We start from the raw sequence: 26,670 nt of genomic DNA, 5'->3' as shown, positions 1-26,670 counted from the left end.
GCCGTCCATCTGAGCCGTTCAGCGAAAAATCACAAAGGATCGTATGTCTGATCTACAGTGCCGTTGACTGACAAGAAATATTCACAGCCACGTTTAGGACTGGGTGGATATCGCTATTCATATCTCTTATCTGTCGTGGGTGCAAACCCCCCCCCTTTAAGCCTTGCCAATCCGTATTAAGTGGATTCCGGCGGTCTTGTGCTCCGTATTATATCATCAAAATCGAGAATTGGCGGCGTTCTGTGACAACTTCAAGATTCTTATTCTTAACAACCTCCTTAGCAACACATCTACTTTGTACGGCCAAACTGCCACATTCTACTCCAAAGTCGAAACTCAGGACTGCTTGCCGGTCCATATTGGTCTCCCGAGGCTGCGGCTCGAGGCCAAGCCAGGGGCAACCGTGGCAAAGTTGGAAAGAGTAAACCCGCCGCGGGATCTTAGTTCATCCCACGCGTTGTTGCAACCGCTAATGATCATGAAGCTTGGAGGCTGTCAAGGTACAATTCTTCAGTATGCGTTCTGTTTTGCGCACGCTAAAGCCGTTTGCAGTTAACCGAGCAATAGTGGTCGCAAGTGGGAAGCAAACCTCTGCCGCTCTGGTCGATCTCATCCCGTTATCACAAGACTTGAACGCCGCAACAGGCGGGATGCAGACGCCTAAGCTGGGTTGACTAGTGAATGCCTTCCCCAGGACCGTGGCAGTGTTTCCCATTTGGAACAGTCAACTTCGGATATGCGTGCAATCGGGATGACCGAGGCTATCATAGCAAAGATTCTAGACTTCAAGACCAGCATCAGTGGATTTCAACCCCGCCTTTCAATATTTGATATACTAGACCTTGAAGCTCCGAGATACCTCTGTCCACTCTCCCTCCCTCTTCACAAAGACTGTTGTCACTTTCCGGAGACCCGTCTTCAAAATGCAAAAGTACCAGCTCTTGTGCATTCTTTTCGTTGCTTTCGGCTCCATATTCTATGGCTACGACTCTGGTAGGGACACCCATGGTCACAGAATCCTGGTATACTAATTTTGCTTCAGGTTGTACGACATCGGTCCTTGGATATTCGTCGTTTATCGAGTACTTTAACCTCGATGCTACAACCATTGGAGCTTTCGGATCAGCTTATTATGGAGGCGGAGCCGTTGGTTGTTTCCTCAATTACTATTTGCCCGACAAATTTGGGCGGCTGCGGACAATCCAAATATCCTGCGTTCTTGCTTTGATCGGCTCTGCCATGCAGGCCGGAGCGACGAACTTCCCCGTATTCTGTGCAGGCCGTGTCCTTGGTGGTATTGCAAACGGCATTGTCTTCTCAGTTTGTCCTACCTACGCGAGCGAGATCGCTACTCCAGAGATTAGAGGCCGGGTTGGCTCACTGTATGCTTTCAACGTTAACTTCGCCTATATGCTCACAGAATGGATGGGTCTCGGCTTTTATTACATCAAAGGCAATGCCGCATGGCGGACTCTTTTAGGAATCCAGCTTGTACCGGCCGCTTTCATGTTGATCGCTTCATTCTGGATGCCTTTCTCTCCACGATGGCTCATCATGAAGGGGCGAGAGGATGAAGCACTGGAAGTGCTTAGGAAGCTTCATGCCGGTGTCGAGGGACATGAAGAGGACTTCTACATCAAGGAGTTCCACCAGATTAAGTCCCAGTACCAAATCGAAAAAGCCAACCAGCTCGGCCTTGTTGCAATCTTCAAGAAGAAATCATACCGGAAACGCATGTATCTCATCTTGACCTTTGTGGCGTTCTGCCAGTTCACAGGAATTATCCCGCTTCAGAACTACCAGGTCACAATCTACACCAAGCTCGGCTTCACCAATGTCTTCAGTCTTGTCTTGACAGGTATCTGGGGCACATTAGGCTGCTTATCTACAATTACCGCAAGTCAAATCGTCGACAGGATGGGTCGACGACATCTGATGGTACATACACCCGTCCCGCCCTTGGACCAATACAGCTTTACTGACAATGTGAAACAGTTTGTTTCCTACAGTTTCATGATTCCAGGTGGCATCCTACTCGTGGCTTTATGGGCAAGTTTCGAACACACAAACAGTAGCAACTACGCGTTAGGCAAAGCTGTCATCTTTGGCATGTTCTTTTACGGTTTCGGATACGGCGGTTTCATGAACACCTTCTTCCCAACCTACTGCACTGAGGTCATGCCCACCAACATCCGCGCCACGGGTACAGCTTCCGGCTACGCTCTCTTCAATCTCATCGTCATCATGCTGGTTCAGGTGACGCCCATGGCCATCGAGGCCATCAGTTGGAAGTACTTTATGATCTTCGTCATCTGTGACGTCATCTTCATTGTCATTTTCATCATATTCTACCCCGAGACAAAGAATAAGACATTGGAGGAAATCAGTGCGATTTTTGGCGACGAGGTATTTTGAACAAAAACGTCTAGAAAAAAGAAAGAAGGGACATACTAACAAGTTTCATACTAGGTCGCCGAGACGCTCGAAGAGGCTGGGCAGCACGTTGACGAAGTTCTGCACGAGCACGAAAAAAGCGTCCAGCATATCGATGAAGTCCCGGCAAAGCTTGCGTAAAAGGCTCTTACGACGCGAGCTTGGAGGAGAGCGCATAATCCTACCACCAATGCCAGCGGCCACATCAGTTATGCCCCGAGTCACCAATTTGAAGAGCGGGACACGAGGAAATTTGTTGAAATTGTTTGCAGCCATGCATGCACTCATACTGTTTTTCGATTTCCCTCAGGTATCCATCCACTGGAGCGGAACTCGGCAGTGGCTCTACGCCTCGTTGATCACAAACTAGTCTTCGTCTATGCATATGAGTATCCCAATTACATATATAGTAGGCACGCTGTATTTGAGGCTCTATGGGGATTTTAAAAGCAACGGTGATATTCATTGGCCTTAAAGATGAGGAGTCTAATGCTATCCTTCATAGTCGCGTGACTGTGAGTGTTTTCTGAAAGTTTGTATGAGGCTGCCAGAGTTCTTCTATCTTTTTGGCTACTTCCCCATAGTCCAGCGAAACTGAAACCACACAGGCTCATGCTGCGGTCAGCGATCATTACATGAATGTCAATGCTGAAGGGATGAGACACGGTATCCGAAAAGCCGCGCTCGCACAGAAACAGGTGGGCATCGACGGTCTTGAGTGGGGGCTGTGACCACGCTAGCATAATGTTGAGGATCGTGCTTCAGTCCCGGCCAGATTCATCGAAGGATCGAGTCTTAAATCGCGACAGGAGCACAATACTCGAGCTTAGAAATGGTAGCCTCATTTTAAAGTACCAGAGAGTTTAGGTCGAGGACTGTTCTTGGACTGTTCAATGACAAGGAACATCTGATCCATGAAGCGTGAAGGGCAATGCGGGCAAAGGATTCGCATGCAGGGTCTCAACCAAATGCCAGGTTGTGCGAGCCTTGGGATCACCAGATCTAAACAGGTCATTATCGACCGCCATATAAAATCGCTGCTTCTTCGAAAAGACATAACTTCCAGCAGAATGAGGGTATTCAATGACAGCGAGAGTTCAGAAGTGGTACTGAGCATAGGTGACGAGAATACGAGGTACATACGACAATGAGCAGGGCTGCAGTCCTCCCGGACGAGGCTGAGCCGAAGTAGCCCCAAGCTTCGTCTTAAGAGGTTACTAGCCTAATTGGGCTAGACCAAATAAATCTTGGCACTTCGACAACACTTGAATTCTCGCTGTCACTGGACATATACTTTCTCTTTTAATCACTCGAACTCTTCCCGACCCCCAGATTGGTTCAATACATCGCCAAGCATAATGTAGCCTAACACGTGCTCAAGTCTGTGGATGACCCCCAATACGAATCCCGAGCCCTCTAAAGTCTCATCCCACTTTACGACCTGAGCACCTACCCGCTTATTTGGTCTTAGTAATTCGAGCTATGGCTGTGCGACGCTGAGCACCACTTGCATACCCCGAGGCACGCACCTCAGGCAGCCTGAGCAGAGTTTTAAGTGCTGTTGAGCGGCACACAACTTAGGAGCGTAAGAATTGTCAATATTTTTGCGGCTCTGTTTCTCGCAAGATGATAGTTAAGAAGACAAAACGGAGTTTTCCGCTGTCCCACCTCTGTTATATCTGTTGGTGACAATATCAGAGCCGCTGCGGTTTCTCGCTCTTCGAAGAACATGATGGATTATCAAGAGTCCTGGGAGGATGCCTAATACGTGCTAGGTTACAGTTGCCAGCAGTACCAGAACCCTCAGGCTGGGCGTGACGAAGCCCTGGCAGTCGTTTAAATAGCAAAAGTACGTCTTCAGCCACAATTTGAAGGCCAGTGAGTAGGATTGCCCCTTGTATGGTGGCTTGAAAGGAGTGAATCAAGGTGAAACCCTTTCAGACTGTCCTATTTTCTCGGTATTGATACTGTCACTCTCCTGACCATTGTCCCTGCTTTCTGCCTCCTACCTCTTGCCTCCGTCTGCCACCTCCCATCTTCAACTATCCTGGGTGCGTACTCGTGATTCCTTGGCTCAGTTGAATGATGATCGTACTGTTCGGGGAAGAGATGCTACGTTGGTTAGCCCAGGATCATCTCCTTCTCCAAGGATCATCTCACTTGGCTGGAAAAAGTCCCCTTCCCTTTAAGACTCGTCGGCAAAGTCGAAAAGCTCAGAAATGCCGCGGGGGTTGAAGCTGTTGAACGACCAGTCGCGGGTCATCAGCCGAGCCAGCCTCTGGCAGCAGCTTGGGCCGGTACAACCGCTGCAGCCGGGTTCGCAAGGGTTTGAGCAAGCTCCGCCGCCACCGCCACCTCCACCGCCGGCCACGACCATCATGACGAGACCGAGAAAGGTGAAAATACTGGTGAACTTCATATTGACTGGAATTGTTTGTTTCGAAGCCGGATCGTTGCTGATGATAGAAAGAATTTCTGACAGCCGTGAGTGAATGATTATCTTTATACGCTAGGGGTTGGAGACTCGGGCGGTGGACCCAAACTACCCCTTGTTTGGTGTAAGTGGTCGGAGTAGCCTGTGTAGCTCGCCACTCGAGACGCTCTTCGCGGAAGCTTCGGTGTAGTTCTCTGGCACGGGAAATTGGAGCTGCTTCTTTGGACCGCTCTTGGCCTCCTATGGCCAATACCGGCCCCTTGATACCAAGAAAAGGGAGCTAGCTTATCCTTCTCCCTTTAACTCCACTCATCTATGAATACAGCCCTCAAAATGCAAGTTTTTCAACGAAACTGGTTAGTCTTCTCTTCCTCCTCGCCACCAAATCGTGGGTGGCCTCGAAGTTGAGTGGCGGGAAATGATGAACGCTTCTGAAATTATCGATCGAAAAGTACTCACACGACAGACGCAAAATAAGCACTACCAGCCCAGAAAAACACGGCATACACGCCATAACAGCAGGCGCTTGGTCCTTTGTGGCGTTCAGGTGTGGTGGCCCCGAGCCGAGTATATCGAGACGGACGGGCGGCGACATGCCGGTCAGATCCCCTTGAATACCTGGACCCGCATGCGGTCAACAGTTCACTCCGAGCACCGGAAGTGCTACCCCGAAGCGTGTTAGGGGAACAAAAGGACCTACCAAGATTAGCCGCATTGACCACGTCAAACTCTATCTCATTGTCGTTCAGACTAACAACGTCCTGCCTGCGGTATTAGTATCTGTTTATTTTGACCTCCCTCCAGTCCAGCATTTGCTAAAGGACCCAATCCAGTAAACCTCTATCCTTCCCTTTTCAGTTCAACGCGCCTGGCTGAGCTAACCCAGAAAGATCAGGTCACGATGTTTCGTCCTGCCCCCCAACTGCTTTCTGCTTTGGCATTGGCAGTATCTGCGCACATCACCGCGCTTCTGGCAATGGCCTTTTCGTCTGCAGATTCACGTTTTCGGGTCATTGCTATCCTTGTGATAGTTATCCTGGTTCGACAATGCCTCCTTACCATTGATGAGCCTTCCGATGTAGGCGAATTGTTCCGGCTCTACATGTGCGGCTACGCACTTTACGCAAACGAATTTCTGCTCCTGAAAAAACTCACAGTTCCGGCCTTGCCATCGACCCCACAGCGCCTCCTTTCCGGTCTGAAGCTTCTCTTCTCACCGAGACTATATGTCTCTAGAAAGGCAATTCCTCCATTTGACTCCAAGGAGCCGAACTATGTTCCGACACGCTCGAAATTCCTTTGCCGACAGGCAATCAGAATCGCTTGGATGGTTGCTACTTACTACTGCATCTTTCATCGCTATTCCCTGCGGATACTCGTCACTGACTATGCCCGACCAAGAGAGCATCTCCTCCGGCGCTTGCCACAGGTCAGCGGCCGTGAGACGATCGTCAGGGTGTACACCGCATTCAAGGAGCATTTCAGAAACTATCTCCTGATGTCCCTTGGTCACAGCACAACCTCTCTAGTCGGAGTATTCCTCTTTCAGGATGATCCAGCCGACTGGCCACCGTTATACGGAAGCTTAAAAGACGCATACACTGTCCGGAGATACTACAGTCACTTTTGGCACCGAGTCATGCGAACTGCATTTGTGTCCAATGCGAAGTTCCTATTGTTTAACCTTCTGCGGGTCTCTCCTTCGGCCATAGCATCCAGGTATCTGGTTTCAATCACCGCCCTTGCTATTTCCGGCACTATGCACTCTGTGGCGTTTTCAACATCCTGGAGATGTGCAAGTCTGCGGCCTCTGTGGTACTACCTGTCGATCGCAAGCGCCATACTAGTGGAGGATCTCGTACAACTAGGCTACCGCAAATCAATGGCGTCGCTTTCCGGAAAGGACACGACGCCTCGTGCGAACGAAAGCGGTACGCGGGCTGTCAGCAAACTACCCTTTCATCATGCAAAAGGCAAATATTTGGTTGGATCAGAGGATGGCCTGGGATCCTCCCTCAAGGGTGACAGGCCATCCCCTGCTTGGCGATATTTGGGGTATTTATGGGTGATATCCTTTGAATGTTGGGCGATCCCAAGGACGGTCTATCCACAACTGATCTGCAACTGGCAAGACCGTTATTTGGCATTGAATCCCGGAGAGCCACTTTGAGCAGCTGAGCACCGATTAGTGCAGGGAAACGAGAATCAGAAATTCTGATGGAGTTTCAGTGGGTCTCTATTTCCCACGGCAAGAGCTCCTTTGTGCCAGCTTTTGGGATCAATTCACGTACTGCAACTTCAAGCCCACGAAACTCCGCTTTTGTCTGTTATTAGTGGCGCAAACCATCAGCCTTTTTTTCAGCCCTGTAAGCGTACCAGGGTACGTGTGGAAACAAGAAGCGATAGGGCTTGACGACGTCGTCAGACTCTTTCAAAATGGCTCCCTGCTACTACTAGATCCTTCGAAAAGATCTCTTGCCCGGGCCTATCCACTCTCCCGGTCTGGATACGCCGCTCTTGATGAATGGTTCCACGGAAGGTGGCTATATATACATACGAGCTGGAGACGTGTGGGAACAATAACAGGACCCACAGCACGCATACGACGCTTAACGAAAGCGGAGGCGAACATTGCGTGTCTGCCCCACTGTGGAGTATAACATCGGTATAGGTAGTATACGGTGTACGGAGTACTCCGTATTGTTAACGACATTCCGCATACAGTATAAGCTCCGTTAAGCGACACATGAGTGATTACTCTGGAAGCTATCATCCCCCACATATTGCGTGGCCTGGGTGTTCTTACTAATAATGCAACCAAAGATACTCCGGAGCACTAAACGTCTAATGGATAGCCGAGGCCAGGTGCAGTAATTGGACTAACCACATTCGACTCCCTTGTTTCATCTGTTCGTCTCCACTATAAGTGCTTTGCCGTTAGAGCTGACAGATGTCCACGCACTTCAGCGGTAGTAAGACGGGGACTTGTCAGAGCATTGCAACTCTCTCCCCTTTTATGAGGGAGTGGCTCCGTGAACTTTTTGGAGAAATGTCCGGTTCGATTGATCTTGCAGATTGATCTAGATTTTCGTCAGCATTTGAACCAACCGCTCAGAGTAAACTTTTTCCGTCGGATTAGCAGGTTCCCACGGGCTGCTTCGAGACCTTGGTTCAACTCGTGAGAAGCTCTTGCTGCCAATGCGAGATATCACATTGTCTCTTCTGCACACCTCTTGTATACCCTGGGGGAGTGATCGAGGATGGGAGACGACTTGGACATCATGGCGAACATGACTCTGGAGTTCAGGCATGGGGAGGGTATCGACCGGATTCCAACTACTTGGTACACCTCTGCCGACCCAATAGACTCGTTCATCTGGAGTCATGTTATCTTGATGGTAATTGCTTTCGCAGTCATATTTCCCATCGGCATGGTCTTGGGCCTGGGGAAATCGCGATGGCACATTCCATTCCAGGTCTTTGGCTTGGTCCTGACTGGTAAGCCAACAGCTCGCCTCTACCGCAAGCAATTGGAAAGTCATTTTCCGTTAATTGGACTACAGGTATTGGCTGGATACTTCCATCTTTCCATGGAGGTAGGCAGTATCTGAAGCCTAATATCCATGCATCATTCGCAAGGTGGCTCTTTTGCGCCGTCTTCGCTCAAGCAGGAAGTGGAATATATTTGAGCTTCCGTCTGGAAGGCCGACAACATCGGAGAATCAGAAAAATATTGCAAAGGTGGCATGGTGTTGCAGGAAAATTAATGCCTGTCGTTGGCTGGACACAAATGATGTTTGGAGGAGAGACATCGTAAGATTTCCCCAAGGATCCGCCGCTCGGAGCACGCTTGACTTATGAGCTCGTCTAGACAAGGCTTCTGCCACGGAGATTGGCTGCCGATGTGTGCCGGCCATGTCTCTATGGGATCTATCATGATCGGTACAGGAATTATACTGGTTATCATCACCATCGATGGAGAGAGATGGATACGGAAGACCGGGAGATCGTTGGATTTCTATGCTTGTGCCACAATTGCAGCATCTGGGTGCGGTAACGCATGTACGATCTTGTCTTTCGCCTTCCTGCTTAGATCTTTCGCTGACTGATCTTAGTATTCGAACATGTCTGTGCCTCATAACCTGCGGAAAAGAAGAGTTGGCTAATTCTTGTTAAGATTCCAGGCTCCGAGTGGAACCATCGGGAGTATAGCCACGTCGCCTTCGGAGTCTTCTGGTGGGTAGCTGGCATAGTCGGTCTTTGGCAGACACGCAAACTTGACCAACGGACACCTATACCCGGAGTGGTATTCTTGGTAACAGGATGGTACTTCAGCATGCACGAGCAGCCGAATACTATGGCAAAGCATGTGCATGAGATCCTCGGATGCGTGATGATGAGTGCAGGAGCTATACACTTTGTGGAAATTGCCTATTTCACCAGAAATCTTGATCGAAACTGCGCCACAATTGACTACTGCCCTCGGAAAAATCCGAATCCGTCCGAGTTTGTCTTTTCGTTCGTAAGTTTTCCATCGCAGGTCAGGGAGTACGGTAACAGTTGTTTGGCTTACCACAGGCTTTCACAGTTGATCATAGTTATGGGCGTCATTAATATATACGCACCACCTCAAACTCTGTGGCTTTTCAATTACTGGGGTCTTGATCACATTTCCCTCATGTTGATATGGTTCTCGATTGCAATGGGCATCATGTGTTGTACGTTTAGTCTACCCACGGATTTGCCAGAGATGCTGAAATTCCATGCAGTTACGCTTATGCTCGTCCAGCTCTATAGGAGCCTCAAAAACTCGGAAATGCAATTGATACGTGGTCAAGGTGACCTTGGAATCATGGGAGATACGGAGCTCTGTGGCCTTTTGGGTACAGATACGGCTCAAGGTGATGAAGAGGAGGTCAAAACAACAACAGATCCCTCAGCCCGTACACTACACATATAGTTGTCGGCGAAGCCTGTCGCGTATTTGCCGATGAAGTGCTTGAGGCATATCAGAACTATCGAACAGGGCTTGGTGACGTTGCCCCTACCACTTCTCACTCTTCTTGTTTGGTTTGTCTCCATTTGCTGCGCCATTAAGATGTACTTTGTCTATAAGATGTCTCCAGAAGCTATACACAGGGAAGAGAGGGGATAAGGTCAATTTAGACGATGAGCCTCGACAGCCTGACCGGCGACCTTGACAATATTCCAGAGTCATGCAGGAATGTTGAGACCAAGAGCTCTCCATGCATGCCTTTCGTTATTCAATCCAGACACTCTTCCCTTACCAACCCTTCCAGCAAAACAAGCAACATCCATATAGAGCAGCACATGTGATATATGGCATCGCTTATATATGACGGACAAGAATTTACTTATACTACCACATCGTGGCCTAAGCAGTCAACGGCAGACTGGATCCGTGAACGGTCCACAACTTATCAAGGTAAAGCTCCCTCGCCCTCCTCCGCAGTCGAGGTTGCGTATATCTATTCACACATGACGAAAGATCTGGTAAAAACGAGAAAGAATCCAAACCTGACACCTTGGGCACCTGAAACAAAGGAACCCGAAAGCAAAACGAGTGCCCATAGACTATTATATATGACAAAAGAGATCTAGCTTAAAATATGCTCCCGGTGGTCAGCTCCCAGGGTGTGATCTATCGGAGATTGAGAGGATTGAACTTGTCCATTGTCTATCTACAAGGGCGATGTAGGCTATCTGTACCCTAGAGGTAGCCACGAAAAGAAAAGGTTGGGCATGCCTTTCTGACATATTCACAAGTCTGACCCACCAGGTTGCGTCGTCATATCCAAACAGAGGCCTTCTGAAATGGGGCCATAAGCTGAGCTTAGTTTCGCAAGGCTTACCAGTCGATATCGCCGAACCTCTGCTCAACTGTGCCAGCAGGTACGCAGGGAGGAAGGGTTACAGGTGGCGCTCGACCAATTAGTGCTTGCGAAGATTGAGGCCTAGGAGGAGAGAGGGGTCCAGCTCGGTTATATATGGTCTTGAAATCTGCACTGACAGTAGACTCTGCATCAACCTATCGAGAATGGTTAGCGTGGATTAGCCTCTGACCATCCTAAAGATTATAGACGCATTGCCAGGAATTGTATTGGGAACACTGACTGATTCGACCTGGCCAAGGGGATGGTCGAAGCTTGTGGTCCTCATCAACTCCGGGAACTCAATTCGTGCCCAGATACCATTCGTAGGAATGTTGTTAACATCGGGCGTGAGGACCGTTGCGAGGACGGAGCAAAGTCGGGCGTAGGCTCTGGACATGTTCTCGAAGTAGGTTAATTTGTCGGTTGGTGTGCCCATGATACAACGAAGCGGGTTGTTAGTGTCCTGGACATTGTCATTATAAAGATTGCAAGACCATAAGTCCTATTATTGTCAACACCACTCATTATCAGAACCTAGGTTTTTTACTTACCCAGATCGAAATCGTCCCGACCCCAGTTCTCCGTGTTTGCCGTTTCGCTGTATCAACTTGTTGGGCAGTATAGAATAGACATGTCGACGGTCCAGGGTTAAATAGCCGATGGGCAATAAAGAACTAAGATGCATCAGTACAATAAATATTAATAAGTCGAGAGTGATTCGACCTGGGTAGTATACTTATCGACCTTGTCGCAGGCAACATCTCTTAATTCAAGGTGCAGCGGAAATGGAGTAGCAAGATCATCAGCAAGCCACATTAATAGGAGTAGGACATGATTTAAATACATTGTTATCAACAATGATGTTGGAAACTTGATTAGATCAAAGATAAGGTAGCTGGTGAGATGAGGAGTTGAGGTGAAAGATTTCTCGAAGCTTTGCAGCCAGCTCGTTATAGAAGAGAGCCAACGGTGTAATTGTGACTCTTGGGTGGCGCCTATGCGTCAAACCCCGGTCAACATGTCCACATGACGGCCAGTTCAGCAGCAACTGTTTCCTGAGACGCCGAGCTTAGCTTTAGAGGACTGCTGAAACTGACTATATGGACAATGACCACCTGGCCTTTTGGGGCGAATTTAGTCTGACCTCGAACAAAAAGACTACACTTTGATACCGTCTTACGATATCTGATCACATCAAAGCTGGGGAGCTTTGCATAAGGTCTGGAAGACTAGAAATTATGAGCAACACCGATTCTCTTAGAGTAACGCCCACGCTGCGTAAAGTTGATGTTGACATTGAGGATATTGAGGATATTGAGGATATTGAGGATATTGAGGATATTGAGGATATTGAGGATATTGGGGACAAAAGCAGACCGTTTGATTCGACAAACCTCGAGACTCAAACAGAGGTTTCCCTAGACATCCATGCTCAAGTCCAAAGACGATTGAGATCGGTGGCTGGCCGTACGTTAGATGTTGGGGAGACTGATTAATTGATGGGCCGGGCTGAAAGTCTTGGTTCAAGGAAAAGTTAGTCAACGGGTACTAACCATATCCACATAGCCACTGAAGGTCCAATTCCCTGCATCAAAGGTATATCAAAAGGCCTACAAGGCTGCTACCTGGTTGGTTGGCAAGAAGGGCTCTTTGGTTGCTTCACACTGAGACATGTTCTGTGATGCTAAAAATGAGCTGTGCGCCGAGTGTACAAAAGGCTTCACACTATTAGTTTTTCTAGACGCTGTGCTGCATTTGGGCGCGAAGGTGTAGCGTGGATGGTGCTAAGATTCGTGCTCTGATTAGTCTGATAAGGGCCACCAGGGGTGAGACCCATTAAGCGTGTTTGATCTAGCCCAATTAGGCTACCTAGGCGGTCAGCATATCACTTGGCATTGTGGCACAGCTGGTATTTATTTCGCCGACTTTTACAAAATCCAGAGAATTCATCTGTGGGAGATAAGGGGTGGCTTTCTTTTTTCTTGTTAGTGAGGCTCAGGTACTCTGAAGAGACGGATGTAGGTGTGGGAGAGTGGATCTGAGTGACGCACTGCATATGGACAATCATTCAACAAATTAAATAATAATCGCTTACTTCATTTTTCAAAGCAATTCGAAGCGAGGATCACGTCCTTGATAGGTTTCACTGCAACCACTGCAGCAGAGCTCATCCGAGGATCACAGAGCGAGGCCTCAGCATGGAGAGAAAATGCCTTGAGGACAATGACTCCCACCAGTAAGTACCCCCGACTACAGTTCCCCCGGCCAGTTTCCGGCCTTCCCAGCTGTAGCGCTACTTAATAAATGGAGGTGAGTATTACCAAGACGAGGGCCAGCTTTCAAATTCGCGAAATGCAATCGTTACTATACGGGGAGTAGGAAGTTTCGGCGCCTCTGGATATAGAGATTACATGAAAATCTTTACATTCCTACTGTATGGCGTTCGGTAAAAGCACCAAAAGATATCTTCGGAGAAGGCGTATCAGGAGGGACTTTAAAGTCATATGAATCACACCCGGGCCCGAGTCCCGATACGCACGACACCTGGCATTGCTATGCGACTTTGGTCAGTTACACATCGGAGTTTCCACTATTTTCGTTCCCGTTCAACGCCGACTGATGTCGCCGGTGCCGTAATCGCGTTCAGAATGCGCGGAAACTCTGCGAGATACTCTGCGACTTGGCCGTCTTCGACTTCGAATCGGGCTCTGCCTTTCAATTCTGAGTCCCAGTGGTGCGCCTCCTCTTTAAATCATCCTCCCCCTCCTCGTCGCCGCCGTCGTCTTTATTCGCTTTCGCTTTCACTTGCGTTGTTATCTATTCTTTTACCTTTTTCTTTCCCTTTCTTCCTTCCCGTCATGCTTCGCCAGAATCCACAGGGCCAATCCCACTAAGAGACCGATAACGGCCAAGTAAACAAGCCCCATCGTGGCTGTTCGACGTGCGTTAGCTGTTTGGTCTTTGGATTAGTACTGCTGTGTCTGCGGGGCCACTTTACCAAATCATTTTCCAACGTAATTTGTCTAGTAGACTGTGAATCCGATAACTCCTGTTCCTAAAAGTCAACTGGTACGTATATCCCGTATGGTGACTTAGGTGCGTTTCAGATTCAGCTCATGCTAGATTTTTTTTTTTTTTTTCTCGATTCGCTCCGTGTCTCTAAATATTTTTTCTCAATCGCTTGCTGTAGTTAACAAGCTGCCGCAAAGCGGCAGGAACCTGGCGCCGTTCATTACGCCGGTCGGTCTCGTAAGCGAAATCTTCAATGACACTTCTCAGGACTTCTGCCTGCTCGTCCAGTCCTTTCTGTATCATGGCCAGTTCGCTTCGAATGTCGGATATTCGGCGCATGAATTCCGCCCCCTTTTTCATGTCGAGATTTGCAGGGGCGTTTAGTGCCATGTACTCTTGCACGCTCGACATGACCTGGACGACTCCGATTTCGAAGATTTCTAGCGACTACTGAAACTCGCCGACCTGGCCAGATCTGGCGAAATTTATTAATGTGTTCCGCTAAAAGAAGTTCAATTAATAGGTCCCGACCATCCAGTAGGCTTGTTAAGACTCCCATGTGCTCGTTCTTCCACTTTCGTTATCGAATAGCCAAACGCCCTCTGTCTCACGGTGACTTCAGTCGCAGTGTGCCTCGTATATTGATGCTCTCGGCGTACACCAGGAAGCTACGATATGAGTCAAATTGACTAGAAGGCACGAAGAGAAGATGTACCTGCTTTCGCTCTTTCCCCAAATCAAAAAGCTCAAGCCTTCTAGACACTGCGTGTTGCGTCATATAATCTGGGATAGCACCGGTTGGGAGCAGAAACTCAACACTGTCCATTGGAGGTCTATTCGCTGCGTTATACAAAGCAGTCACCCCAGATATATCTTGATGGTTTAATTCTTCTTGGAAAAGCTCTCTGCCCATCTTTTCAAAAATACATTTCAGCATGTTGAGATCTCCAATTCCGGCGGCATAGAAGATAGCCGTCCTGTTCATGATTCCCTTTGCTGTGAGACTTGTGTCTTCATGACCTGTCAGATATGTGCAGACGTCACCGAAACCCCTGTAAATTGTAAAACGCAGAATACGGTTAATGTTGACTACTACACCTTTTTGGCGGAAATGCTAAAACCACTACTTCGGCCGTGGAATGCCTTGGTCGTTCAAGGTATACCTACCCACGATATTGTCGACTTGACGTGCTGTTCGAAGAATCGGACGCGTCGTAATGCAATCATTTAATTTCATTATGAACTTTGAGTCTTCCATACCTTCAGAGCACATATGTTCATCAGGATTTTCAGCACCTGGGCTGGGTTGGGGATCTGTGGCTGTGGGAACAGGTCCCCCCAGCGCTAGTAAACGGTGTGGACTGTTGTTGGCCCCTGAGCCATAGTCAGAATCGGCAGATTGAAGAATACCTTGGATTCCACATTCTTGGATTACTTCGCATCCCTTATCTTGGAGAGCGTCCGAGCCAGTCTCATATCGCAGATATGCGTTGATGTTTTTTGCTAGTAGGGTTCGCCATGGATGTAACGTGGTACCGGGGTGAATTTGGGTCTTCATGGCTCTCTGCGAGCGGGATAATGCGAGAACTGGACCACTAAACACTGTAGCTAGCTAGACTTCAAAAGCTGGCGTTTGGGCACAAGGTTTCGGGGCGCTGGTCCACCCCCAAAGTCTCAGCTGTCAGGCACTATGGGTTGCGTGATGATTGGACGAACCGGACAGGTAATACCCTTTACTATTCGCGTAGTTGGGTCCGATTTCAGCAGAATCCATCCACTACTGCTATCATTTACCCTCGTCACCAAATGTTTTGATTCTCCTTGCTATTAGTCTTGAGCCACAGCTGCAGCTAATTGCCAGGAAGGCACGATCCCCCCAGCAATGATACGACCGCGCTTGATGCTAGGTGGGATCCTAATCGCCGACGCATCCAATTATTAGACACGAGAGCCCGGCGAGGTTCGGAGCCCACAAAGTCCGCAGCCTGACTGGACATCTTTGGTTGGGCTCATGGATTGGGGGTCATGTGTTCTTCCCCCTCTCTTCCCTAGTGTCTACCTTTGTGCAGTACCAGCCTGGTGCTGGCGCCAGGAGACTTGTCCTGGAGCCACATGAGCAGACTTTGTATGTGTCTCGAGGAGGGAGGTTGGAGGACCTTCCTGAGAGAGACTGGTGACGCCGATGAGAGTCGCGAGGATAACGATCGGCGATGGGCGAGGGCCACGCAACAGCAAACCTGTCAGGATCAGCTATGAAAGGGCTCTAAGATTTCTTAGTCGAAGGCTGAGATAGTCTATATTCAGGATCAGACCGAGTTAACCAACTGTGGGCGACAAGTGAATGTTTGTGGTGGGGCGGTATGCGATTAAGGTAAACTAACTCGGTATGGACAGTTGTCGACCTCTGCAAGAGACGCCAAGGCGCTAATAGCCTCAACACTAGGCAAGCCGATTGTCCCAAGGGACTACATTGTCTGGAGTTGGCTCTCTTGGATCTAATTCCAGAATACCAAAAACAGCTCCGAAGAGAGCACTCTCAAGACCCATGGCATCTAATAGCCTTGACTTGTTTTCTCTTGCCAGGATGTCCTTATTGGTAATACAGGCCGTCCAGGGGATGATCCACCATCCCTAGGCCCGAAATGTTCAGAATTTTTGGTGGTTCTCCAACTCGAGCACACCATCTCTGGTCGATCTGACCGGGGCTCAGAAATTGAATTGATGGATTTTCATGGTCATTGCAGGTGCGGCTTGTCTGCTCTGGCACGGGATATTTATTATCTAGCAGCATTCCACGGGCAGCAGCCGTTCCTGCTGAGCCGGTCTGGGTGTCTTCTATCTGGAGTACCAGAAGTGGCTTGATATGCGAAGGACCGAGTAGCACAGTTTGTCAGTGCCAAAATTTCCACTTACTAACTAAACTAGGCTAGCCATCATTTTGAAAACAATGAAATCACTCAAAACAGATATCATTTTTGCGCTGTGAAGTCACAAGGCTGCGGATCCACAGGCTAGTGAAGGCTATCCAGGCTATCCGCTCGGTCTTCCAAAGGGCGCATATTGCAAGCGCTTGATCAAGATATCCTGTGGATTCCATATTGCTTGGATTTCTCTCTTCATTATCAACTCTTTGACGCCCGTTCCATCAACGACAACATGCATCCAGCCAAAACCTCTCCCGCGTCTCAACGGAGACTCCTAACTCCGGAGGCTGTAGATCACTTGTGCCTGCACCAACATCGCCACCGGACATTCATCTTCCATGAGGCCAATATCCAACTCTTTGTTTCAAATTCTCTCAACGACTTCTAGCTCAGGGAGCGTAACAAGAAATTTAATGGACTATGACAAAGTAAATTGTTAGCAGTGCTTACCACACAGAACGGCACTATTAGTACTGACGTGATAATCCGCCCGGCTGTGGTTTACATTTAACCACTCGATCGAAGTTTTCAAGAAGATGGTGCAAGGCTGTGAAGCTTCGTCCATATACTGGACTAAGTTGTCTAGGCTTAGCATGGAACCGGGATAGGAGAAGTCGTCATCCATTTGACCGACGGCGAATTCCTCTGCACGCCTCGTCGTGTGGTAAGTCGTCCAGCCAAGCACACCAAAATCCTCGTCATCAATGTACCGGTACGCCTGGTATCGGAAATTTATCACGCTCACTCGAGGGAAGTGTAAGGGAATGAGCCTCCAGAGTTTGTGAAGCCCGTCAGAAGAGTGCACAGATCGGCCATTGAAGCCGTAGAATGAAATCTCGGTGATCTGGTTCCGGAGGTGCGTCCACATAGGTGCAAGAATCTTTCGGAATGCAAAGTCCTTGTAATGTTTGTCCCAAAATATTGTCATCCGGCCGTTGAGTGCATGTTTCCGTGCGTGGCGTGAGTCCTCGCGAATTTTCCTGCTGACTTGTGCTAGACAAGGGTAGTCATGGCCGTATACGAGTAATTCCGGAGGTTGGGTTTCCGATTCCTCCAACTGCACAGTCGAGGCTTGGAGGCGTCCGCCAATGTCTACTCTCACTCCATGCTTCTTCTCGTATACGTATTCGTATACTTTATCTTGGAGCTCCTGTGGGAGCTTGAGGAATGGAAAGGGCTCGATTATCCAGGGAGCATCCCAAGGGTCGTCTGCTTTCGAGTGCCAGTCATTTCCCAAGGGGGGGACGACCTTCACGTTCGGATCTTCACCCCAGGTGAAGTTCCCCTGTGTGAGCTCATCACACCAGGCAGTAACCTCCTCCTCGCCTTTGTCTGCACGTTTCCCTTGTCGGCTGTGCCCTCGACGGCCGCGATTTGCAACGTCACGAGGTCGGAGATGTGGGTGGGCGACCCAGCACTGGCTAGTAAAGTGCCCGTACTTTCCACAGGCATGATAAGTGCATTTAATAGGTCGATGACGCTGTGGGGGATTGTTGTTGAAGTTGTCTAGGACCGCGCCAGCAGTGTGGTTGCGGCGTTCCATCGAGACTGGTGATAGGGCGGTCTTTGCTTTCCAAAGTCGAAGGATGAGAAAATGAAGTTGTCTATAGGATGCTGGACGTGTCTAAAACAACGAGGTCCGAATAGGATGAAAGGAGTGGATGTTATATCGGCCAGCTCGGCTAGTTCGGGGTCGTCAGTATCACAGGCAACAAAGAGGTGTCACTCTATTCCCGGAGCAAGAAGTGAATGTGCGAAAAGTTAGTGACACCCTTTGTTCATGTATGTGAAGAGGGTGGACGCGCCGCCCCACTCTTGACAGTGCCCTGAGGACCTCAATGCCAACGACAAGGAAGTGTTTTAGCTCCTGGAGTGAATTCTGTCGTCCGAATAAGTGCAGACCTTGCAATCAGCAGACGCCCAGGTTGACAAGTATCGCGGCGTGCGCCTTTAAGTTCGAGCCAAACTCCGGACCAGGAGCTGTTAAGTTCTCCGCAAAACTTACCATTACATGAGAATCTTGGTTTTGCTGTCAGATCTCTGTTTGGCTTGTGAAATTTGGCAAGGGAGACATCTGGTAGTTAATAACAGAGTGGTTGTAATGGGAGCACTTCCACGTGCCCCTTGTTCCATATTAGGTCAAGAACTGTCAAACAGCGACTAGGCTGACGGGAAAAAGCTGGGGTGTGAAAAACCCAGGCATTTCGGCACTTGGCTAGGCAGAACTTCGTGGGGCAAGAGCCATTTCATCGCCGTATAGTCATTTCCACAGCGTTAGAGTACTGAGGAGGCATAGGATAGGAGTTCGGACAGCGACCACAAAGGACAGTGGCTTACCCGAGGCGACTCATTGTCCATAGCCAGTAATTTTTTGCTGTAATCTTGTAATCGCGACTCCCGAGTCTCCCTCGAGCATCCCCATTATGTGCTGTATTTGTGGAAACGTTATTAAACAAAATGGAGTGGGAGATCATTTGGGATTCGGAAAAAGGCAATGCGATGCCTTTGCTGGCTCGGTAGGACGTCAGAGGTGTCGGTTCGGCTAGCCTGGAGCATCGCCTTGGTACTTTGTCTTCCTCTTTCTGAATGATCAATCTTGACGAGTTGAAATTCTGCAAAGCCTCTTCGCTCAGAGGTTTAATCAAGCTGCCTGTGCTTGGGATTGTCCTCCACTAGGAAGATTCGGGGGGAGCCATGGTCGCAGAACCCTTGCCACATCAGTTCCTACCGTCGTTTTCGAAGAACGGGAACTCATAAAAGTCCCCAAATGCAAATGACGGGTCGAATAATCGCGCAAACTCGTCGCGGATCTGCGAGTCGAACGGTGTGGAGTCATCGCCATCCATAGGGTGCTCAACATTACAATCGGTCAACAAACTCGTCCCCTGGGTCGGTCTCATATCTGAAATGCCGCCAAAGTGGTCGGCGTCCTGCTGCTGCTCGGTCTGCAGTTGCCGCGTGTTCAGAATCTTAGACTGTAGCTCCTCGAGGCATTTCAGTCGGTTCCATGCCCGCATCACCGGACCGGATCGCGAGCTCAGTTTTCTCAGAAGCGTCAGTCCCACATGGAAAGTATCGCGGATCTCCATCCAATATTCAGCAGTAGCATGTACCGCGATCAACAGCAGATTTCCCAGACTCGAGACGATGAAGTGCTTAAAGAACGTGGCATGTGTCTCTAATAGAGTTGTTGCAGCATCAAGTTCTGATAATACCTGGAGAGAATCTTTCGCGACGTTGACTGCGGCGAGGATGTGTTCGGGGTGGCTCTTTATGCGGGACGCGGATTGCAGAAGGGGCCGGTAGATGACATTGTGCAACTGGTTTGAGCGGACGAAGAGCGCAACGCTGAGGTAGAACTGCTGTAGGATTTCGGAGTTGCAACTTTTCAGGTCGGGTAGTCCGGTTGATCCATGACAATAGCGGATGGAGGCTGGGATCTGCTTCTGCCACTGAGAGACTTGGTAGTCCAGATACTCGATCTCCTCTCGTACGATGTCTGGTTCTTTGCTACCAAATTCGTTGCTCATTTGCCAGGCTTTACCGGACAGCTTGGCAAATGGGATCATGGTGCGAAGATAGACATTATCAAAGTCCAGGGATACCAAGGCTGGGTCCACAAGGCTATCTTGAATGACGAACGGGACTCCCAATCCGAGACTGGATCGGCGGTCGAGTGTGAAGACTGACCAAAAGATTCTCAGGGCTGCCTTGCGCGCACCTTCCTCAGGGAAATGCTTCACCAATGTATCTCGACGATGAAGGCCCATTTCTAGACATCGCCGCGACGCGAGACAGGCGTACCTGCTAGCCTTGGGCTCTTCGTCCAAGTTGTAGTAGAATAGTGCCTATTACAGAGATATTATTAGCCACTAGTTCGCGGAATGGCGCGTATGAAGAAAACTCACGGTCGAGACGAGGAGTTGAACACCGCTGAGACCCTCAGTGTTTATAAGTGAGTCTTCCGACGTATCAAGAACATCTTGCATTAGCCGCATAGCCGCGTCTGTCCCTGCAACACCCAGCTCAGTGATCATGCCAATAGCGACGAGGATCTTCATGATCTGAGTTTCGATGCTGTACAGCAATTCTATGCAGTTGCCAAAGCCGCCCTGACATGGCCGGCCTCGGACCAAATCCAAAGCATCAAACAGGAGTTGTATCTTCGGAGCAAGGCGCGAGCGATCGATAACTGGATACATTGCCCCTACTGAATTGTGATAGATGTCGATATACTTCAACGCATCAGATCGCTCAATTGTCCACAGAGGGTCTCGTGCTAAATCTCTTCTCAGAAGTGTTCTGTCAGCAGTCTGGATTCTGGAGATAGTGACGAAGGACGGGAACCTGCTTGGTCGGTTCGGGACGCCGATAGAACATCTAAACCCTAACTCGCTCAGGCTCTCGTTGGCTACTTCGAAGGTGAATTCTGAGCTGGTAGGTCCGTGATATTCTGGGGAGATAGTTTCTGGCGCTTCATCGGTGTTCGCCTGCATGGACTGGTCTCTTGCCTCTGAATCTGTGGCTTGCGGCGCGTCGACATGAGAAAAGTTCAGCTCCATCGCGTGCTCAAGGTTGGCCACGGGATGATGGGTCGGCTCGGGGAGACTGGTGGGAGATATTGCGCTCAGCTTTTCGTGGAGCTTCTCCACTTTATCCACCAATGCACGTATCTGCATTCCCATTTGAAGTAGCGTCCTATCTTGGGTACCTGATATCCCCTCGAGGTTCTCCGAAGGCAGAATCGCGGGCTGGGCGGATGCGACATCATTGTTTCGTAACGTCCGATGATAGCTGCACGGCACCATGTTGTTGACACATCGCTGACAGGGTTCTTCACCGTCACACTTTACCTTTCGCCGCTTACACTCGTTACTGACGAGAAGGCAAGTTAAGTATCATGTAATTTGACAGAAATGCAAGAGAAGTGTGCTTACCAGGCGTTTGAAACATAACGAGGTCGCTTGGCCTTGGAGCCACGCTCTAGGCTGCCCTCAACGACCCTCTTGCTCCGATGTTCATCGTGCTCTTGAGTACTCTGTTGGTCTGTCGTTACTGCCATTGTTTTGGTACTGTGGTCGAATATAGTGATGATCTTTGAGGACGTGGTTGAGAACAAGCCTTGAGCAACAGCGAAAGATTTGGTCGTAGGCGCAGGAAGCTTATATGTACCCCATATGCTCACCGGCACTGCCGAGCGGTTTCATGCGGGGTTTTGTGGCACCAGCCCAATAGAGGGGAGGCTGCCGATCGCGATGAGACCGATAGTGCCGAGAACTTTAAGCAACGAAAAAGACGAACGTAATGTAAATCGACGTGTTGCAACTGACGAGGAAAAATAGAGGCTGAGTGGTGTTTCGTTGATGCAGTATATGTGGCAATCCATGCTTCAAGAATTAGAACCCAAACCACTGATCCAGGGCCGCCTTGGCCGCGTCCACATCTGGCTTCATATGGTCATCGACCACCCAAGCAACAACGCCATCAGGTCGAACTAACAAAGCACGCAGCCCCCGCGTGTCCCTAGCGCCTAGGCCAATATGTTCGACTCTGGCCTTGTACTTCCCCTCGACAATCAGTTGCTTGAATGCTGCGTCGTCCTCAAAATCAACAAGAAGTCCCCGACCATGTTCCAGTTTGGATCCTAGCCTGGAACCATCATGCAGCTCGAAATCCGGAGTGCTGCAGCCGACAAGCGGGTGGGCATACGCCTCTCCCTCACCAAGAGTGCAACGTTGTGACAGGCCCGAGAAGCGGCCGATGAACAAGTTGGTCCCGTCAGAAGTGTCAATTAGGTCACGAATGAGCGCCTGGACAGCCGCACCATAGAGATCGGGCTGGAGCACCACAACTTGTGCTCGCGTCCACTGGAGCACCCAGGCCCCTGCGGGGTGACGCTCGCTCTCGTACGTGTCGAGCAGTGCCAGGTCTGATAGAGGACCATCAGACCCCGATTCTCGCCGCACGGTTGCGGCGAGCTTCCAGCCTAGATTCATAGCGTCGCCCAAGCCAAGGTTCATGCCCTGGCCTCCAAGGGGTCCGTGGATATGCCCAGCATCGCCGGCAAGGAGGACATGGCCCTTGCGATAGCATGTTGCTTGCTTGCACCGGTCAGTAAACGTTGAGACGAGGTGAATCTTCGTGATCTTCACATCTGTTATTCCTGATATGCGGCGGAAGACGCTTTGAACGTGCTCCTGCCCGATGTCTTGCGTGCGGTCGAAGGCGCCACCGTCGAAGTCCGTCATGTAAAGAGTGTCGGGGTTTCTTATAATATACAGTCCGGCATTCGTGATGTGGAAACCCGGTCTTAACTTGTCGGGGTAGTCCCAGTCGCACTGAGCCACGTAACCAGTGAACTTAGGCTCCGTTCCAACAAAGTCGAATCCTGCAGACCTGCGAACCACACTTCGTCCGCCGTCACATCCCACCAGCCACTTGCCGCAAAAAGATTGGTTTTCTCCAGCTTCCACCGTCACGCTGTCGTCGTCATGTGCTAATATCTTCGTAACACCATGACCCCTTAGAATTGTGACACCCAATTGCTCAGCACGCTCTGTCAGTACCGCCTCGACGCGGTCGATAGTGGTAGGGCCAGGCACCAGGGTCGGCCCTGGGAGGCGATATTTCCAACGGTCCATGTCCAATCTGTTGGCGTCAAGAGGGATACCGGCGAAGTGACCACCGAACTGGAAACCTGGAGTTTTCTGATAAGATGAGGGACGCTCCCCAGGGACAAAGAGCTTGCTCAGAAGCCCCCGCCAGTAGAAGTTTTCAAGTGATGGCGAGTTCATGCCACGAAAGCCCAACGGGTCGACTTTCCAAGGCGATCCAGGTCTAGAATCACGTTCTAGGACCAGCACAGATGCATGAGCCAGTCCTAGCTCACAGGCCAGAAAGAGCCCGATAGGGCCTGCACCGGCGATAATAACGTCGTAGAGCTTGCTCATGGTTGGGTGCGCCGACAATGCAGCTCCGAGATTTTCGGGTAGACACGTCTGCTCGCGGTAAAGAATACATTTCTGGAGATTCCAGGGAGCTTTTATAGCTACACTGAGGCACTACGTACCCTCTTTAACTTCGGCCCCGTTGGAGTTGAAGTTGTATAGGCAGAAAGAGGAAAAGGAGGGAAGCCCCTGGCTGCCCTTGCCAAGCCTGGGGAGATTCGAGGTCTTTCGGGGTCAGAATCTCCGAGCGGGCAAGCTTTCGGTGAACCGAGCCTCCAGTTTCCCCGAGATCCGCAATGCCACCAATCAGATCACCTCTTAGTATTCAGCCTTGCCTGATTCTCCCTGTAATGATCATCGCTTGCATGTGCAACGCTGCTGGGTTTGATCGATCATAGATTCCCTAACGCGTGGTTCACCAGAGTTGCGGGAAAGTCTCAACTGCCGTTCGCCTAGCAGATGGCATTTCTTTTCTGCTGGAGCCCTTGCCTCACATTCACGGCTACTACACTTTCAGTCGCACCGACGTCCACTCAAGATGAACCTTCCAGATGTCTCGCCGGGACCGACACCCACTAAGCGCAGCTCTGCTGCCTGCGTTCACTGTTCCGATCGAAAAGTAAGGTGTGACAAAGTCCGCCCATGTAGTACCTGCGTCCGACACGGTGTGCCATGCATCTTTCCTCCGCCAAAGCCAAGGGTGCCTCGAAAGAGACGAAAATGTGTCCACATCGAAGAGTTTGAGAAGTTACTGAAGCGATACGAAGCAATACACCGAGACAAGAGCGTCGAACTCGACCAGTCTGAGGTCTTCGCATCTTCGCAGTACGAGCATCATGTCACTAGCAGCCGCTCAGAGGTACCTCAAACCGTTCGGCGACTGACACCACCAGACTTAGCCGTCTCTGGGCTACAGACAACAATCTTCAAACCTCGATTGCTGCAGGGGCAGGGAGGTACGAAGCTTGTCCACAAGTAAGCGATAGTTTCTTAATTTCAAGAACGAGGCTGATCCCCAATAGCAGCTTGTGGTCAAGAGTGGCCGAAGAGGTACGTGGTATTCGGCTCGTCGTGGCTACTGCGGACTTGACAGCCTTAACCGTCCTAATGCTGACGGTGTAGTTAGATCCACGACGCAGGGGACCCACTTGAAGAAGACTCAACAGACGACACAAGCGAGGATAAGTCGTCCCAGGATGATTTTGCTTACGTTCTAGGCTGCAACGCAGCCGTGACTACATTCTCGCATCCACCCCCTCAACTCATCAATCAGTTATGGCAGATTTTCCTTAGAAACATCAATCCACTTACGAAGGTGGTGCATATACCAAGCCTTCAGTGTGCAATAGAGAAAGCAACCAACAGTATCGAACATATCCCGAGAGGCTTTGAAGCACTCATGTTCGCCATATATACCACCGCTGTTTTGTCGCTTACACAAGATGAATGCAAACAAAAACTAGGGGAGAACAGAGCGATACTGCTTCCCCGTTACGTGGCTGCTACAAAAGCAGCCTTATCTCGTGCAAGATTTATGAGTAGCACTAGCCTTGTGGTTTTGCAGGCACTGGTGCTCCACATTCTTTCCATCCGAGACGACTACGAACCCCGTGCTGTGTGGAGCCTCACTGGAGCTGCGATGCGTGTTGCAGAAGGTATGGGTATGGGCCTCGATGGCACATTGCTTGGCTTGCCTCCTTTTGAAACTGAAATTCGTCGACGCATCTGGTGGCTGCTTAGGACACACGACTTCCGCGCGGCAGAGTTGAATGGTCAGCCCAAGTTCCGAAACTTCGAACTCGATGATACCACGCCTAAAATGCCCGCTAACGTCAACGATAGCGACCTGTATCCTGCAATGTCGCAAGCAGCTGTTGAGTCGGTCAGACCAACAGAGATGATATGGTGCATGGTCAGATCGGCGATGGCTACCTTCGCTGCTGGACAGACAGCAAAAATAGTCAAACCACGAAAAGTCGCGTTTACCTGTGATGAATACGTGGCTATGGACGACTTGGAGCGAAAAGACAATTTTGTCAAGGGGATCGAAGACATGTTGGAGACAAAGTACCTGAGATTTTGTGATCCAGCTCAGCCTCTACAACTTATGGCCCTTGTTGGTGGTCGAACAGCAACAAACCTTGTCCGATTTATGGCTCACCATCCACGCCGATGGGCCTACCAAGACCATGTGCCAGAATCAGAACGACATTTTGTCTGGGGCGTTGTTACTCAGCTCCTAGAGCAGTACAACATGATGCAGTCACACCAACATCTGAAGCGTTTCGCTTGGCATGTGCCCTACTTCATCCAGTGGCACGCTGTCATCCACATCCTGGACACACTCCGAGCAGATCCCTTCCACAGCGACGCTCAGAGAGTTTGGCAGCTCATTGACATCTTGTTCGAAAACAATCTAGAAATATTTCTGAGTATCAACAGGCCAATCATCGCGGCAGTCGGCAATCTTTGTTTGAAAGCATTTGGCTGTCGCGAGGCTGCTTTGAGGACCGCGAAAAGAAGTCTCTCCCATCCGCCGGAATACATTACCAAGCTTCGGGAACAACGAGACGCAGCAAAAGCAAGGAGAGAAGCAGTAGCTACAAGAATTCAGGAGCAAGGGAGACTAAACAACCAAAACATATCGAGGATGATAGACAACGACTATGCACTGTCAGATACAAAATCGAGATCAGCAGAAGCACCCACTGCAGTTCAGCTGCAGCAGTTTAACAGCTTTCCAGGGAGCATCCGGACTGAAGATGATGCATTCTGGCTCACCGCTGCCCCAAACGAAGGCTTTCCCACTGATGGAGCAGCCGACATGACGAGCCTATATACGGATGCCATTCTGGCACAAGATTATTCGCTTAATGTCCCCAATGAGGATGCCATGGACTGGGAACGATGGGATACCTGGTTTGGCCATCTAGACCCTTTACATCCAAAAATCGTCCCGCGACCAGAACGGCGGATCAGTGTCCAGAGCCTGATCTCGAAGTGAAGCATACAGATATGCCCAGCCC

At 49.8% G+C, this 26,670-nt stretch overlaps 8 protein-coding genes across 8 annotated transcripts; 4 read left to right on the top strand and 4 right to left on the bottom strand.

Moving 5' to 3' along the window:
* Window positions 1-923: 923 nt before the first annotated feature.
* A1O5_12630 (uncharacterized protein) lies at window positions 924-2,574 on the top strand (the record flags this gene model as incomplete). Its single annotated transcript, XM_007753199.1, has 4 exons — window positions 924-993; window positions 1,043-1,938; window positions 1,996-2,406; window positions 2,470-2,574. 4 exons carry the CDS (start codon window positions 924-926, stop codon window positions 2,572-2,574), a joined length of 1,482 nt encoding a protein of 493 aa, XP_007751389.1.
* Window positions 2,575-5,843: 3,269 nt separating this feature from the next.
* Window positions 5,844-7,037, top strand: A1O5_12629 (uncharacterized protein; the record flags this gene model as incomplete). Its single annotated transcript, XM_007753198.1, has 1 exon — window positions 5,844-7,037. One exon carries the CDS (start codon window positions 5,844-5,846, stop codon window positions 7,035-7,037), a length of 1,194 nt encoding a protein of 397 aa, XP_007751388.1.
* Window positions 7,038-8,148: 1,111 nt separating this feature from the next.
* Window positions 8,149-9,827, top strand: A1O5_12628 (uncharacterized protein; the record flags this gene model as incomplete). The annotated part of the gene is made up of 6 exons (XM_007753197.1): window positions 8,149-8,365; window positions 8,431-8,680; window positions 8,739-8,929; window positions 9,052-9,389; window positions 9,456-9,585; window positions 9,637-9,827. 6 exons carry the CDS (start codon window positions 8,149-8,151, stop codon window positions 9,825-9,827), a joined length of 1,317 nt encoding a protein of 438 aa, XP_007751387.1.
* A 4,093-nt stretch (window positions 9,828-13,920) lies between these two features.
* Window positions 13,921-14,184, bottom strand: A1O5_12627 (uncharacterized protein; the record flags this gene model as incomplete). Its single annotated transcript, XM_007753196.1, has 1 exon — window positions 13,921-14,184. The coding sequence occupies one exon, from the start codon at window positions 14,182-14,184 to the stop codon at window positions 13,921-13,923; it is 264 nt and encodes an 87-aa protein (XP_007751386.1).
* Window positions 14,185-17,061: 2,877 nt separating this feature from the next.
* On the bottom strand, window positions 17,062-18,240 carry A1O5_12626 (uncharacterized protein; the record flags this gene model as incomplete). Its single annotated transcript, XM_007753195.1, has 2 exons — window positions 17,062-17,115; window positions 17,176-18,240. The coding sequence occupies 2 exons, from the start codon at window positions 18,238-18,240 to the stop codon at window positions 17,062-17,064; spliced, it is 1,119 nt and encodes a 372-aa protein (XP_007751385.1).
* Window positions 18,241-19,414: 1,174 nt separating this feature from the next.
* A1O5_12625 (uncharacterized protein) lies at window positions 19,415-21,505 on the bottom strand (the record flags this gene model as incomplete). The annotated part of the gene is made up of 2 exons (XM_007753194.1): window positions 19,415-20,545; window positions 20,606-21,505. 2 exons carry the CDS (start codon window positions 21,503-21,505, stop codon window positions 19,415-19,417), a joined length of 2,031 nt encoding a protein of 676 aa, XP_007751384.1.
* Window positions 21,506-22,093: 588 nt separating this feature from the next.
* Window positions 22,094-23,647, bottom strand: A1O5_12624 (uncharacterized protein; the record flags this gene model as incomplete). The annotated part of the gene is made up of 1 exon (XM_007753193.1): window positions 22,094-23,647. One exon carries the CDS (start codon window positions 23,645-23,647, stop codon window positions 22,094-22,096), a length of 1,554 nt encoding a protein of 517 aa, XP_007751383.1.
* Window positions 23,648-24,182: 535 nt separating this feature from the next.
* A1O5_12623 (uncharacterized protein) lies at window positions 24,183-26,648 on the top strand (the record flags this gene model as incomplete). The annotated part of the gene is made up of 3 exons (XM_007753192.1): window positions 24,183-24,619; window positions 24,667-24,694; window positions 24,771-26,648. 3 exons carry the CDS (start codon window positions 24,183-24,185, stop codon window positions 26,646-26,648), a joined length of 2,343 nt encoding a protein of 780 aa, XP_007751382.1.
* Between the last annotated feature and the right edge of the window lie 22 nt (window positions 26,649-26,670).

This window comes from Cladophialophora psammophila (assembly GCF_000585535.1).
Source record: "Cladophialophora psammophila CBS 110553 chromosome Unknown aczJe-supercont1.35, whole genome shotgun sequence".
NCBI lineage: Eukaryota > Fungi > Ascomycota > Eurotiomycetes > Chaetothyriales > Herpotrichiellaceae > Cladophialophora > Cladophialophora psammophila.
This window is presented reverse-complemented; position numbering and strand designations above follow the sequence as displayed.